Here is a 13,004-nt window from a genome sequence, read left to right on the forward strand (position 1 = left end):
GTAGGCAGCAGTTAAAATGCTCTTAAAAAGCAAGGGACCCCAAGCAGCTTGAAATAAGGGAAGTACACAAAGTAATAGAACTTCTTAATTTAATTCATACATAATTAATTTTTTGAATATCAAACATAACTAATAGTTGATTATTTTATACATATAAGAAAAAAGGAAGTATTGCATTTTTTTCCTTAAGAAAAGTTTGCAGTTTATAATATTAATCATTCATCTATTCTTTTAGAAGAAAATTGTTACCTATTCATTGTTAAGTAGCAGAAGTCACCACAAAATTGTTTATCAAAGTGATGAAAAGATCAGCAACTTTTACAGAAAGCAGTCCCTCAAGCAATATTTTAACAGGGCTGAATAAATATATTTCATTCTGTCAATTTCTTCTATGCATGAGTTATGAAGCATTGTACAAAGCCATGCTAAATGGATAGAAGGATGGCTACTTACCAACAGGGCGAGCTGTAGACATTACAATGGTGTGGTGAGAACATAAAAAAGAAATTAAAAGAAAAGAAAAGAAAATTATCAGAATGCATGATGTGTAATGCTACATTCCAGTATGGACAGTAGAGTGATTTTAGTCATAATTCAAGTATGAACAGGATGTCTGAGTTTGATAAAACTGAAAGTTATAAATGTAATTCTAAGAAAATAATTATTTCGCATCTCAGGATTAATTATATGCAATTTGAGAGATTTTTATGTAATGTCACAGAGTCATCACTTACTATAGTTATAATTTCAAAGATCCTTTTAGAGTTACACAGCCTTTGTGGTCCTGCAAAGTTAAGAACCTGATGAATACAACTCTCCAAGTCACAGACTAGCAAATGTCATGTCAATACAAGAAGGCCTTGCAGTCTGATTTCGATAGCAATTGGATGCTAAGCATGGTTAGTCAGAACCGGTACAGGGCTACAGGAAAGCCCAGGACGCTGCCTTTCAGTCAGAAATGAGTTAAGATCACATCACTTTTCATCCCTGGACAGGGTGCATGAAAACATAGCAAACAGGTTGGAACATCCTTAGAGATTTCAACCGAGTGGCTCCCTAACTACTGTTAAGCTTTCTTCTGATTTTGGCAGAGGGCAGGAAACAGTGACTGACAAGTGGATCCTTGTTCACACTGGAGATGGCTTTCAAACGTCCGCTTCAACCAATTGTTATTTATGATTACACTGTAACTTCCAATCACTAAGATCAGTAGTAACAGGCTGCCTCCATTATTAATGCACAGGCATAGTCAGAGACACGCGTGGGCTTAATAATAGTCTTGAAAAGAGCAATGGAAATCAACTTAGATATATAAACCGCTTTATATAGAAGCGATGGAGAGATATAGAGCATGTGGTCCCATTTTCCAAATGAATAAGACATATATTTAGTAGCATTTAAAACTTTTATAAAATCATACATTAAAATATAAATGTATTCCACAAGTGTTTCACCCATATCCTACGTAGTGAATGAAGCTCTCGTGTATATAAAAATGTGGCTCTACAACTGATGGGTAGTTTTGTCCTGATGATGTCTCACTGGTCAGGGTGAGATCCATGAGGCCGTTCAAACCATATTTAGAGACACTCATTCACTCAACAAATGCATCGTAATAATAGCATTGTGCAATCTCTGAACAATACCAGAGTAGCTTTTACATGAGATCCATAGTCTCATAATATTATTCACAATTAAAAACGGGGAATTAAGACAATTCAAAGAAGAAGAATTAATTATAGTAGCAGTATGACAATTCTAGCTTAGTGTGCTCCGTAATCTATGATGGGTTTCCTATAGCATCATGAAGAGGAGTCACCCAATGCACAACAATTTCTTTCTTTCCTGTGTGTGTGTGTTGGGGGAAGAAGGGAAATAAAAATAATAACCAAGAACAAGACAACAGACCAACATAAAGTTGTGGCTTATTCTGACTCTCAAGATTTCTATTAATTTTGCCAATGTCCAGTAGAAAAATAACTATTTCATTTTTAAATTTGCATTTTCCAGGTGCCACCTTAAGCCCAATCTCAAACACAATGTTTCCTATAGATAATAATAAAATGGTATTTTGCGTCTATGATATTAAAGAGTGACAAAGCAGAAGCCATGGTGAGAAATCGTTTTTTAAAGAAATAAAATACATTTCTCTTCCACTTAGTCGAGGGGAGTTTCAAAAAATTAAGGATTTATAGCCCTGGAAGCAAGATGGTTATTCCAAGGAAGTCTTAATATACACAAAGCCAATGTGAGCAACTGAAAAATGGGGAAACATTGTGTCTACAAATATGCAGTTTGCATTAACACATTTTGAAGCCAATTTTAAAAGTTCTGTTAGATCATGAATTATTTGATTGGAATATAAATGCTGAGAGGTTTGTTGTCTAGCATTATTTCTTTAAAATTCTGTTTGTCAAATCAGCAAAATGAGCCACTTGCTGTTAAGCTTGATAGGATAGCCTATTTTCACCATATTTTCTAAGTGGAAAAGCAACCACTGAGTAAATCACTCTTTCAAGTTTTGACTGTAAAACTCCTTCTCCTTTCCCCCACCTAGCTAAAGTGAACATCGTTGTAAAATTTTAGCAGAAATATCTCAATAAAATATCTTGTCTTTGTTACATGGCAACATTTCATCCTGAAAACAACCAGCAGGTGAATGTTATCAAAATCAGCAAATTAAACTACACTGTGTCCCTGCATTAAACTGATGAAAATAAATGTGGCCTCTTGGGTCAGTTGACCCTGTTCTAATAAAACAAGCCAGGCAAGGCCTCAACATTTCATTTGTGTGCATAGAAAAATGAGCAGGGGGAAAAATAAGTTGTAGATACTATTTTTTTCCCCCTGTTAACCTCCTAGCATGAGTAATCCCAACTGCTTTTCGTAAAGATGAAAATACTCTTAAACAATATTTTACTCTACTTTCTATTGTATTGTGGAGATTTTTTTTTTTCTGCAAGGGGTTTGAGGTTTCAGTTTTAGAGGGGTAATAAATACAGGCCACACAGTTAAACTCTCTGTTCCATCCACAGGACACAGAATAGGGGAGAGAACATTTAAGGTTGGCTGATTTTTTAAAAACCCTATTACAAATAAACAACTCTAATAGTTTTGTAAGTTAGCTTCAAATGTCCATGCATGGGAGCATGCTTTGTTAAATAAAGTGTTGAACCTGAAACTTTCAACAAATTATGAAAACAATTAGCTGGGAAAGATCTTAAAGCAAACAGAGCACTTCCAGTCTCATTCGCCCAGGCATTCAAGTATAAAGGAGCCCTGCTGCTTCTGCAAACAAACAACTCCTCACATTTGCTCACCATTTGTTTAGTCAGCAAATAGTTTTTGAATGGAACATTTCTAGGTTGCTTGTTTATTTTTTTCCCATTCACTTCAGAAAAAAACAAACAAACTTTGGGGGGAATTTGGTCAAGTGAATTGTTTTTGCAAAGGACTGCCTGGAGAAAAACAAACAAATATAAGTATAAATATAAAATCACCTACAGAGAATTCAGGTTAAATATAGTAAAGAGGTTTATAGCGGCTCAGATTCTGACAATATGTAATCAGTATGTGTATTCAATTGATATATGATCATAGCTTTTTATGATCTGTTACCTAATGAAAAATGAAAATATTTTTAAGCAACCAGCTTGCCAATTTTGTCTAAATTTGTTTTGTATCTCAGTTCACATCAAGCTGGGGGAAAAAGTAAAGTGTAGGTGAAATAGAAACAGAGCAATTAGAAATTATAGAAATCGCCAATATTTTCCAGGTATCCAGGGTGCATGTCTCCTAATAGTTACCTGGAGAAAGGTGAGTTTTTTTATGATTTGATGCCCAAATCGTAGATCTGACAATTGTCCTTACCAGGTGGAGGGCAACCAATTCAAATTCCTCTAAACCTTTGTGCTGATATGAAGACTTCTGGGAGCAAAGCTGCACTGGAGTAGGAGGGGTGACTGAAGAGGCTGAGCTGCGGCAGAGACCTGCAGGACAGTGTGCAGCCAGCCCCCCCCCCCCCCAGGGCAGGCGGCAGGGGGGGCAGGAGTCAGGGAGGGGAGACACACGGAAAGGCCAAGCAGGGGATGCGCCGGCCTGTTTCTGTCTGAAGTTCTCCAGTGCCAGGGACGATGTCTATCTGGTGAGAGTAAGTGGCTGTCTGCACGATGCTGCTTGGGACCTTGGGCTACGTAATCTACTCATGAGGATCAGCGTGCACCAGGAGGAGAGTTAATTCATCCTAGCTCACCGTGGGGTTAAGTCAGGCTTTCCTTCACTTACAAGCAATCCCGGGTCTATAAACGAACATTATTCCATGACTGAGAAAGTGCATGACGCCCAGAAAGTTATTATGAGAGAGGCACTGACTATTTCAATTATTTAAGGCCAACGAACTTCACAAATCACTCTCTAAATCAGATTTTCTCTATGTGGGAGCTCCTTTGTATCCATTTGTCACCTTTGGAAACAGTTTTTTCTTTTTTTTTCAGATTGCTTTTTGAATGCTGAAATAAAAAAGAATTTCAAAACAGTACTCTGCTAGCATAAAGTGACAAACTAGTAAACCGTAAAACAAAGTATCTTTGAAATTAGCGATATTTAAAACAGTAAATAGTTCAAAGCAATGGAAATATAAAAGATTAGTGTCTCACTTATTTTTAAGATTTATTTAAAATCATAGTAGCTATTATTTACTAAATAAAAAATAATCACTTCAAATAATCATCCCGTTGAATCTTAATTTGAAAGTAATTTTATTTCAATTAATAATACAGTGGACACAAAATTTAAGCATTTTAATATAATAATAAAACAGTGTAAGCTATTGCTTTTATTGTGACTTCACTCACCCATTAACCAAATGTTAGCCTGCTGGTTCAAGTATATTACACATCTTAGGTCTCTTACCTCGAACTGTGAGGGTGGCCGAAGCTTCCACTTTTCCAACCCGATTCTCAGCAATACACATATAGGTGCCTTCATCTGTACTCAAGGCCTTTTTAATTCTCAGTGTGTAATCATCTTTGATGTCATACCTGTGTAGAATATAAATTGGCTTTATTAAATAGCTTTGGTTATATTTAGATAACACTTCACTTCCCTACTCTATTTTACCTGAAACAAAACACACATAGAGATACAGACACACACACACAGACACACACACACACACACACACACACACACTGTTCAGCCATAAAGTACAATGCTTAGATTAAAGGTATTGCTAATAAGATCATTAATTTCATATCTGATCTCCAGATGCCTAATTATCAATTACCTATTTTTATACAAGTATACAACTCTTGCCTTATCCAAATTATCAAATGCATCCGAAAAACTAGAAAACATTTATTCTTAAAATATATGCACCCCTATGTTCATTGCAGCATTATTCAAGGTGCCCAAGACATGGAGACAGCAAAAATGTCCTTCCATAGAGGACCAGTTAAAGATGTGGGACATGTACACAATGGAATGTATCAGCCATAAGAAAAGATGAACTATTGCCATTTGCGACAACATGGACGGACCTTGAGAATATTATGCTAAGTGAAATAAGTCGATCAGAAAAAACTAAGAACCATATGATTTCACTCATGTGGAATATAAAACTGAAACTCATAGAGACAAACAACAGTATGATGGTTACCACAAGGGGTGGGGGGACTAAAGGGTAAATGGGGCCAAATATATGGTCATGGAAGACGATTTGGCTTTGGGTGGTGGGCACACAATGCAACATGCAGATCTTGTGTCACAGAAATATGCACTTGAAATCTATATGATCCTATTAACCAATGTCACCCCAATAAATTAAAAGAGAAAAAAACTCCACAAAAATATTTAATGTTTAACTAATAATGAAACAGTAAAATTTCCTGTTAAATGTTAAAAAACAACAACATATTATCAGATGCATTACTAGCACTCTTTTGGTAATTCTTAGACAATAAAGAAATAGTTCATATTTGAGTTTCTTGGTGAGTTTTATTCTATCATTTTATATGTCACTGGATTCAAATTAGATATCTTGAGTATAAGATAGCGCAGATATTTAAAGGAGAAATTTATTCTTTCATTTGTTGGCAAACTGACAAAATAAGCATTGGTCTCAAGAATTAAGAAGGGTCCATTATTTTTATTAAATTAGCAACATTAACTCCTAAAACATCAACATGCCTGGAGAGATTCTGGAAACGCACACGCTCAGCTTTTTCTCGAATGGATCACGATTTCTCTGAAACAATAACTTTTTCCCTAAAACTACATATTTCACAAACAATTAGATGTTAAATATTTCCACAGGTCCAGTAAATGTGGCCTTATTTCTTATATTTCTTTCTGGATAAATTGGTATATGTCCAATTGTAACCTCATTGATGCTTTACACTATTACACTGGGTATTTGGAGAAATGTTCATTTTCCCCAGAGAATAAATACTGACTGAGTAATATGCAAAATTTTGAATAATCGTTTCTTACATTTAAAGAGTTCTTTACAGTTCACTATAGAGTTTAATAGATAACTTCACAACAATAAATGACTTAGAGAAAATTCTTACTTCCAAAAACCATTTTATAGAAGATGCTAAGACTGTTATCTTGAGTTACAAAGAAACTGGGATAGTGTTTCTGCACCAAGGACATTTATTTTTCTAATAGAACAATGCATCCCTTCCATCAGACCTGTGTTTATTGTTCCATGTGCATGTGCACTGGGCAGGTATGCGTTTCTCTATTTTGTGTTCAGAGTTTCAAAAACTCTAGAAAAAACTTTATCAACCCTTTTCTCAGTATGAATCCAACTGTAATCCTTGGAGGCTCATAACGTGTTAACTAACATAGACACACTTTAAAATTATTCTTTTATTGAGCAATCTAATGTACTTAAGTATTGCCTGATTTGCTTTTAGTCTTTTCTACATAGTCAAGAATGAATTTTAAATAACTGGAGTATACTTTGATAGAAAACAGCTACTTTTTAAACATGGAATAATATTATATATGAACAACATGTAGGAGTTATCATCTGACTTTAATTAAAAACAAGATGACAAAAAAAAATGAACAGATGAAAAACATTACTGGTGAGGAAATCCTAATAGAAATGGGGTGATTTTGATTGTGAAATCTGCCAGTCTCAGACTTGTATAAATGCAGTCATTGTTGCCAGGTTTGATTAATGACAGTTGTACAATCGTGTGCTGACAGTCCCCACCATAGAGATACCTTTTTTTCCTGATATGAAGCACTGCTGAAAAATGCAACCCAATCAGATTTGGCCCCCGGACAACATGTGCTATCATCACTGTACCGTGAATTGAGATTGATTGGTAACCAGCTGTGACAAAGTGGGAAAGAAGCTCTGGTTTTGTGTTGTTTGTTTCCCACCGGGGGGAAAAAAAGGAAATGAAAACGGAATTGTGTCAAAACCATTACCATCTGTTCAGCTAAATAATAAACTAAACAAAATAAATTTATTTTAATACTTAAAATAACAGTTTGTATGCAAGTTCCTGTTTGTGTGTGAACTTATATTTGACGAGTAATCTTAAAAGTGTTTCCAAAGAGAAAATATTATTCATTTTTTTAAGAAACAGAGTCCTACATTTTAAAATCATTTCCAAATTTAAATGAAAGAATCTATTTTAATTCTTCCTCCTAGAGAACTTTTCTCTTTTGGAAACATTTCCTATAAATCTGAATTTACTTTGAAAATATCAAACAAGATTTGAAAAATGGTAAAATTTTATTGCACAACCACATTTCATACATTTCTCTCACTTTGCAATCCCTGATGTACATAAGCTTCTAGGGTAGAAACTTTGCATGATTTCCTGGGTTTTGTGAATATAACTCAGATAATTTAGGGACCTTCCCCTTCAAGTTTTCCCCAGTGGCTTTAGAATTTGGGAAAGAAAAGAACAAAAAACATACATTACAAATTCTGTTACAAAGTGGAAGTTTACCATGTTCAATTCAAGGCTGTGCGTCTCACTGCCTTGTTTGGACTCCGTGAGAGCCCTACACTAATAAAACTTCCTGAATGGCCATTTTCATCTCAAAAGCACATTTGTTTTTCATGGGAGGAAATTTATTTTCTCAACATTTTTGGTTTTTGAAATCACCTACTGCTTCTTGCTATTGGAGATGTCTGGCTCCAATTCTAAAACAAGTGTTTTGACTTAGCACTTAAAATTTTATTGCCTATCTGCTTTATTAATCATTAAGTTGGCCAATAGTAAACACTATGAATTTAACCAGGAAGTGTTTAATGTCTATGCAAGTAAATGTGTCTTTTTTAAGGGAGACTTGAAGTTTGTTTTCAATTTTCTAAAGACTTGCACTCAATCCAAATACCTGAAGATCACCTTATACCTTTTAGACTCTTTCAGAGAATAAATGTCTGCAGCTGTAGGCATCCCATAGTTCCATAATTCAATAAAAATTTAACTATGGGGCTTCTATATGAAAGGGTCACAGAGTTTATTTCCTGTTTCAAACAGAATCATTTTTAGGATAAAAATCACTTATTAATCTTATAAAATCATTCATTGATAATTAAAGACACACCTTTAAACTGATGGATGCCACAGTAGGGATTATAGTGGAAATGGAGATACATCTATTTAGCAGGCAGTGATGAAGTATTTCAACTGATTAAAAAGAAAGGTGCATTTTAACACCTCACAACTTTGAATCAAGGTACTCTTCTACATAATATAAACTTTCTGAAAGAAATTTAAACCTTTTGCCTCTTTCACTCGACAGCTAAAAATAGGAAAAGTTGCTCAATTTTTATGAAACGATTTTTCTGTTCACAATTTTTCAGTCAAAATCCTTCCACAGACGATACTTGGTATTAAAACTCACGTAAGTGCTTCTTGGCAACCTAAATCCCAGGTGATATTTTCTTAATCTTTAATATTTAAGGTGTATCCTACAGTTAAGCTCTTAAATCACAATTGAGGTCTGGACCTTAAAATAAGCACAACTGGCCATTAATACTTTGCTGGCAAATGGATACGGAGTCGAGTTTACCATGCGTTGCAGCCAACCTGAGTTACATTCCTCTTCGTGTCTACAATCACAACGCAGGCAGGGCCTGGGTAAAGACATCTTCACCTATTCTTTCAGTTAGGTCACCAGCATTTCTGGGCAGGTGCCGAAGAGCGTATAAAAGGACAGATGTCCCTTTAAAAATGAAAATTGATGTAACATTCACTGAAAAAGAAAAGGCAACAAAAATCTTGGGAGGTTAGGCTTGTATGGGAATAGAGAGGGAAGGTGTCTCTGAAGGTAAGGTGTCTCTGTTGCTGTTCTGCTCTGGAAGCTTCTCCTGAAAGCCAAAGTGAACCTTGCAATATGATGGCCTCTGACTCTGCCTGAAATAACCAAACTACTTTCAACTCTCTTGTCCTTCCTTACATGCTATCCTGTAACCTCCAACCCTTGCCAGCCTTTAGCACAGCTGAGAGAGCAGGACATCTTCCAACGAAAAAGCTAAGAGAACACAGACAAGATAAAAAGATGTTTTAAAACATCCACAACAGATAACAATAGTTGGTGAAACAGGGTGCGGATTTCAGATCACAGGGCAACTAGGCCCAAAGACCACAGCCGGCCAGCAGGACACCCACCACCTTGCAACCAGAGCCTGTCTTTGGAGCTTGAGCAATTAAACCAAATGGCAGCTGAGCCCTTCCAGAAAGGCCAAAGCATCCTGCTCACCCCAAACTAAAAATGCCTGTAAGTTTTAATCAGTGAGGCTGTGGCTATCTTTTGTGTGCCCTTGTCTCTCCCATCTTCTCCAAATATGACAGACCATGGAGACCCCAGGGATTAATTCTCTTGGCAAATCTGTGGACATCTGAACTTCACAGCCTGTTGTCTTTAGTCACCACCCATTTCCATCTTCTTCTGTCATCTCTTCTCATGTTTCACCTTCTCTGCAGTGAGCTTCATCACCTCTGATATAACTGCTCACAAAATTTTTGTAGTCACTTCTACGAAACTTTTCACTCTGCCTTTTGAACTCTCTGCTCACTGATTTGTAAGCCTCCCTTATGCTCTAGCTTCTCAGGCTTTGCCCTCCCCTCGGTGCCTTAACGGAAACCTGGCTCTTTCCTGAGGGTTGGGGAAGGACAGAGGGACAGAGGGGGAAGGGAGGTGAGAGCATCCTCCCTGCCGTTCCAGGCAATTATTCAGTGCCTGACTCACGGTGGTTAGTAAATATTTTAAAAACGAGTTACTTATCCTCTCTCATAAAATTGAAACAAAACAAAAAAATCTTATTCCACTGAAGAGGAATCATGTCATCCAGTTTTCAAATAGAACCTTTAGAATGTATTTCTCTTTAGAAAATATAATAATTAATAGGACCGATGTCATAGGGCTTTTTAGAGCATTAAATGAATTAATAACTTTAGAGTGTTGAGACTTGAACCTTGCATGTAATAAATACCCAATAAATGCCACCTGGAATTTTCCACAACTGCCCCTCATTTCAATTATTTCTCCTTCGCCAGTGACATTGTTTGCCCTCTCCCTTTGGCCACTGTCTCATAGCAGGATCCTAGATCTTATTTACCTTCAACAGGAGGGGCTCCACCTTTGAAATTTGAATTTCAAATGTCTGATCCTACTGCCTTAATCAGTTTACAGACTGAGACTCTTCCTCCATGTCTATCAACCTTGCGTCATCACTTATTTCTCTGTTCTACTTAAATGCTATGATCCGTATGTTGCTTGCCAATACCCTCACTTTTCTCACCCCACTGCCTTTCTCTCGTATTTGCCCGGCAAAATCTCACATATTAATACAATACTTTACCATCTTTTCTATCCTATCAAAAGTAGACTAATATATGTTCAATTGACCTTTGACTGGCTCTCTAGAGAGAAGTCCAAGCTTCCAAAGCTGGCCTATGTGTTCTCCCTGTGCCGGTCTCTGCTCACCCGTCCAGTCTCATCTTGCCCCATTGTCTACCTTACACTCAAGCACTCAACTGTATTCCAGAATTTGCAGGCTCTCTCCTGCTTCTGCATCTCTGCAGATGTGTTCTCACATCTGGACCTTTCTCCATACATCCCAAACTCTTGTTCTCTTTAGCCTAACTACTTCTGCTCATCCTGACACAAGATTAATTTGTTTAATATTGTCTGCACCTCTAGATTTTAAGCTCCATAAAGGCAAGGCTGTGTCACTTTTGTTCACAGTTGTATCTTCAGAGCTTAGTACAATGAATTAAACCTAGTAGGCAGTCAAGGTCAATTTGTTCATGAAGGAATAAATGAAGGCTACATATATGCGAGAAGAGGAAGATTGTATTCTTTTCACCAGGATCAATCACGGCTGATCACAAAATGCCAAGTCAGTGCAATCGGAGGCTGTTAAAAACACAGGGAAGGCTTTGAGCATTAAGAATCACTTCATTTTCAGTTCCCTGGACACTGAGTCAGAGTTTGTTTAAATTGTACCTTCTACTCATCAATTTTTCACTTCAAAGCATTTTCTCCGTGTTCTATCTCTTCCAATCATTGGCTATTACCACATTTAACCCCACATTGCACAAGACCTGACCAATCTATACTTCAAAGGAAATACGAACTTAAAGAGAATAAGCTTGCTCACACCTGTCCTTGTCCAATGTATGGTTTAACCTGGAATCCACATATACACCTGTTGCCTAGACGAAGAAAAGCAAGGTCCAAAAAGTGTAAGATAAGAATTAATTTTAAGATAAAAATGTATATGATAAAAATTATACATATATTTAATTGCTGATAAACCTTAAATAATATCAAACATTAACATCAAAGGGCTTAACACTGCAATTTTATAATTAGAACTTTATATTTTTATCATTGACATAATATTCACTATTTGCCTGGCAAAGAGTTTTTTTTTTTTTTTTTTTAGATTATTTTGTAATTATTATTTTTTGTATTATTTGCAGGTAGGGCAATGACCTATCATTGAAAATTACATTATTGCTTTCAAAAATTCAGAGAACTTTTAATATCTCCACACAGTTATTCTGATTTTTACTAAATTTAAATCTCTTAAAAGTTTAGAGATTAAATAAGTATATATATGTGTGTGCACACACACGTGTGTGTGTATATGTGAAGTACTTCTTCCTTCCATACTCATATAAGATCAAATTCAATCCATTGTAGATATATTAGTATTTTCCTTTGGTTCATAATATCAGAAAGGAATACTTAACAATTTTCATTGTTGTCCTTAATATGAAACATCCTTGTAATAATTTTTTCACTAACATTTAATAGATTATTCAAGTACAGTAATATCTACAATCACTTTAATGTGTTATGTTTTAATACTTTTAGAATATGGCAGGTATTATTTCCAATACTTTTTTAAACTAATTAGAGCATAAAAATTTATGAGAAAAAATGCAATAATGTCATAATTAAGGAGAGTATGTTGGAGCAAATAAAGTGGTGAAGACAGGTTACATTTTCTTCAAGTTAGAAATAATTATTTTATTGGCTTAAATTAGTTTAAGACAATTTGGTTTTGCAATAGAACTTGGAATTGCAACATCGCATTTGGAAATGTGGATATATCTCACAGTTGTGTGTTTAGTTAGAAATTAATTTTAACTTTATATCCTTTGAGAAAAGAACTTTAGGGACTAAACGCATGAGAATCCACAGAACACACAGCTCCAACCAGACATTTTTTGACAGGCAGTTTCCATTCTTTTTTCACTTTCTGAGTCAGGAGTGATTATACTCTGCAATAAGGACTGTGAGTTTGGGGTAAAATGGAATTTTGAACATGCCAGCTACTTAATGCACTGTGTTTTTTTTGCTGGACAAACTCAAGAAGTCTCCTTCTCTGGTGTTGAAAGTGAGCCTTCTCTGAGGGTAAGGGTGAATTCTGCATTTCAGAGAGATGTTCAGTCTGGACTGTGTTATGGAAGATTCAAAAAGCTCTCTCCCTTTCCTTCTACCACAGAAACCTC

The 13,004-nt window shown here is 35.8% G+C and overlaps 1 protein-coding gene across 12 annotated transcripts in view; it reads right to left on the bottom strand.

The window, feature by feature from the left end:
- The window catches only part of ROBO2 (roundabout guidance receptor 2), a 556,155-nt gene that overhangs the window by 118,722 nt on the left and 424,429 nt on the right, over nucleotides 1-13,004 (bottom strand). For 5 of the 12 annotated variants that reach the window (XM_081138222.1, XM_081138229.1, XM_081138230.1 and 2 more), the window contains exon 6: nucleotides 4,912-5,039. In XM_081138222.1, the coding sequence (XP_080994348.1) occupies nucleotides 4,912-5,039 (128 nt within the window). Of the gene's footprint in view, nucleotides 1-453; nucleotides 466-4,893; nucleotides 5,040-13,004 lie in introns of all 12 variants that reach the window. The other 7 variants (XM_081138221.1, XM_081138228.1, XM_081138225.1 and 4 more) reach the window with 2 other exon arrangements.

The sequence above is a fragment of the Miniopterus schreibersii genome (assembly GCF_964146895.1).
Source record: "Miniopterus schreibersii genome assembly, chromosome: 5".
Lineage (NCBI taxonomy): Eukaryota > Metazoa > Chordata > Mammalia > Chiroptera > Miniopteridae > Miniopterus > Miniopterus schreibersii.